This window comes from Papilio polytes, unplaced genomic scaffold, assembly GCF_000836215.1.
Source record: "Papilio polytes unplaced genomic scaffold, Ppol_1.0 DF824382.1, whole genome shotgun sequence".
NCBI lineage: Eukaryota > Metazoa > Arthropoda > Insecta > Lepidoptera > Papilionidae > Papilio > Papilio polytes.
Genome location: NW_013524822.1, coordinates 422,724 through 424,290, shown reverse-complemented (window position 1 = coordinate 424,290; position 1,567 = coordinate 422,724). Strand labels below are relative to the sequence as shown.

The 1,567-nt window shown below is 34.7% G+C and overlaps 1 protein-coding gene across 1 annotated transcript in view; it reads left to right on the top strand.

The window, feature by feature from the left end:
- The window catches only part of LOC106111447 (WD repeat domain phosphoinositide-interacting protein 4-like), a 14,411-nt gene that overhangs the window by 7,944 nt on the left and 4,900 nt on the right, over positions 1 to 1,567 (top strand). Inside the window, 1 exon segment of the mRNA XM_013293555.1 lies at positions 1,501 to 1,563. Coding sequence (XP_013149009.1) covers positions 1,501 to 1,563 — 63 coding nt within the window.

Genomic DNA, 1,567 nt, shown 5'->3' with positions numbered 1-1,567 from the left:
TTAGAAAGGTATTTTAACTGTGATTAACATATGCTTTATTATTTTTATATTCACGCGAATGAAATCGCGAGCAACATCTTGTAAATTATATAACCGGCTGTATGCAACTTTGCCCACGGAGAATTAAAAAACATAAAAAAAATATAGTATCACTCCAGTGTTACCGTAAGGTTTTTATTGGAGAAAGGTTTTTTTAATTGCTCCAGTATTTTTTAAAATTATTTCAATACATACAAACATAGAATTTTCCTCTTTATATATTAGTATAGAGTATATATTGCTTTAAATATACGAGTACAATAGCGATAACAAAGAAATGTATAACGTAGTGAAAACAATATGCGCGTTAGTTATTCGTTACTAATATATTAATAACACATCCTTGTGTTAAAACCTTGGGAGATGTGAAGTTATGCAATATCTATATTTATTACCAAATATTTTCTCTCAATATTATAAAAAAATGGATCAGTTAAAAAATCCGTATCAATTAAAAAACTACTAAACTTTAAAAAAGTCAGGAAGTAACTGTTTATTGCTATTTAATTTGCTTTCTTTGCCTATCTCAGAAATGCGAGGACGGCTTGATAGTTTATTATAAGTGCGAAAGTTTGTATGGATGGATGTTTGTTGCTATATAACTTCAATACAGCTTAATGGATTTCGATGTAATCTGGCACAGATGTAGACCAATCTGAAAGAATATCTGGACTTCTTTTTTTTTTTAAATTCAGTGCGAACGAAGTCGCGTGCTAAACCTAGTAGCTAAAGCCCACTGATTCTTATATTGCAACTACGTGATGCCAATTGTAATGTAAATTTTAAAGGTCTAACAATCGTAAAATAATGTGCAAAATCATTTGTATTCTAAATACGAAATAGGAAGCGGTAGTAAAAATAACTTCCGCAACTGTACAGCGTAATGATCGCGTTGAATACTAACGTTGACACGTTAACATCACCATCTCATCATCATCATTATTTCCCCGTCATCCTGCTCCCAAAGTCGGCATACTAGATTATCATCAACTAAAATAATCTATCTTCCGTCATCTCAGTCATCACTCCCTTTTTGATGTCATCTTTCACGCAATCCATCTCTTTGTAAGCCTCCACACTCAACGTATGTTTTTCTTGTTATTACGATTCTTTCCTACTCATAACAATACCATGATTCAAAACCCCTCGCCTGGTAGAGATACCTAGAAAATGGATTTTGCGTGTTAGGTGACATGACCAAGAAGGTAGTGATGACTGAGATGATAGAGTTATTTGGAGGACTAACCTGTCACCGGCCCTATAGGATAAGGGAGGTGTTGAATTCAAAACTAAACATGAAATGTATGTTTCATTGTGTTTTTTTTTTAAATAGTTATGTTATAAGGTGGCAAACGAGTAAGTAACCAACTGAATCCGCCAAAATGGCGGACCGCGCGACCGCTGCCCATAGACATTGTATTGTATTAAGTAATTTAATGGAACTTTGTGGTATCCGTGTAGGGTGGCTGTGGTATTATCGTGTAGCGTACAAGTGCTGTCGCTGCCGAGCTTGCAGCGGGTCGCGTTG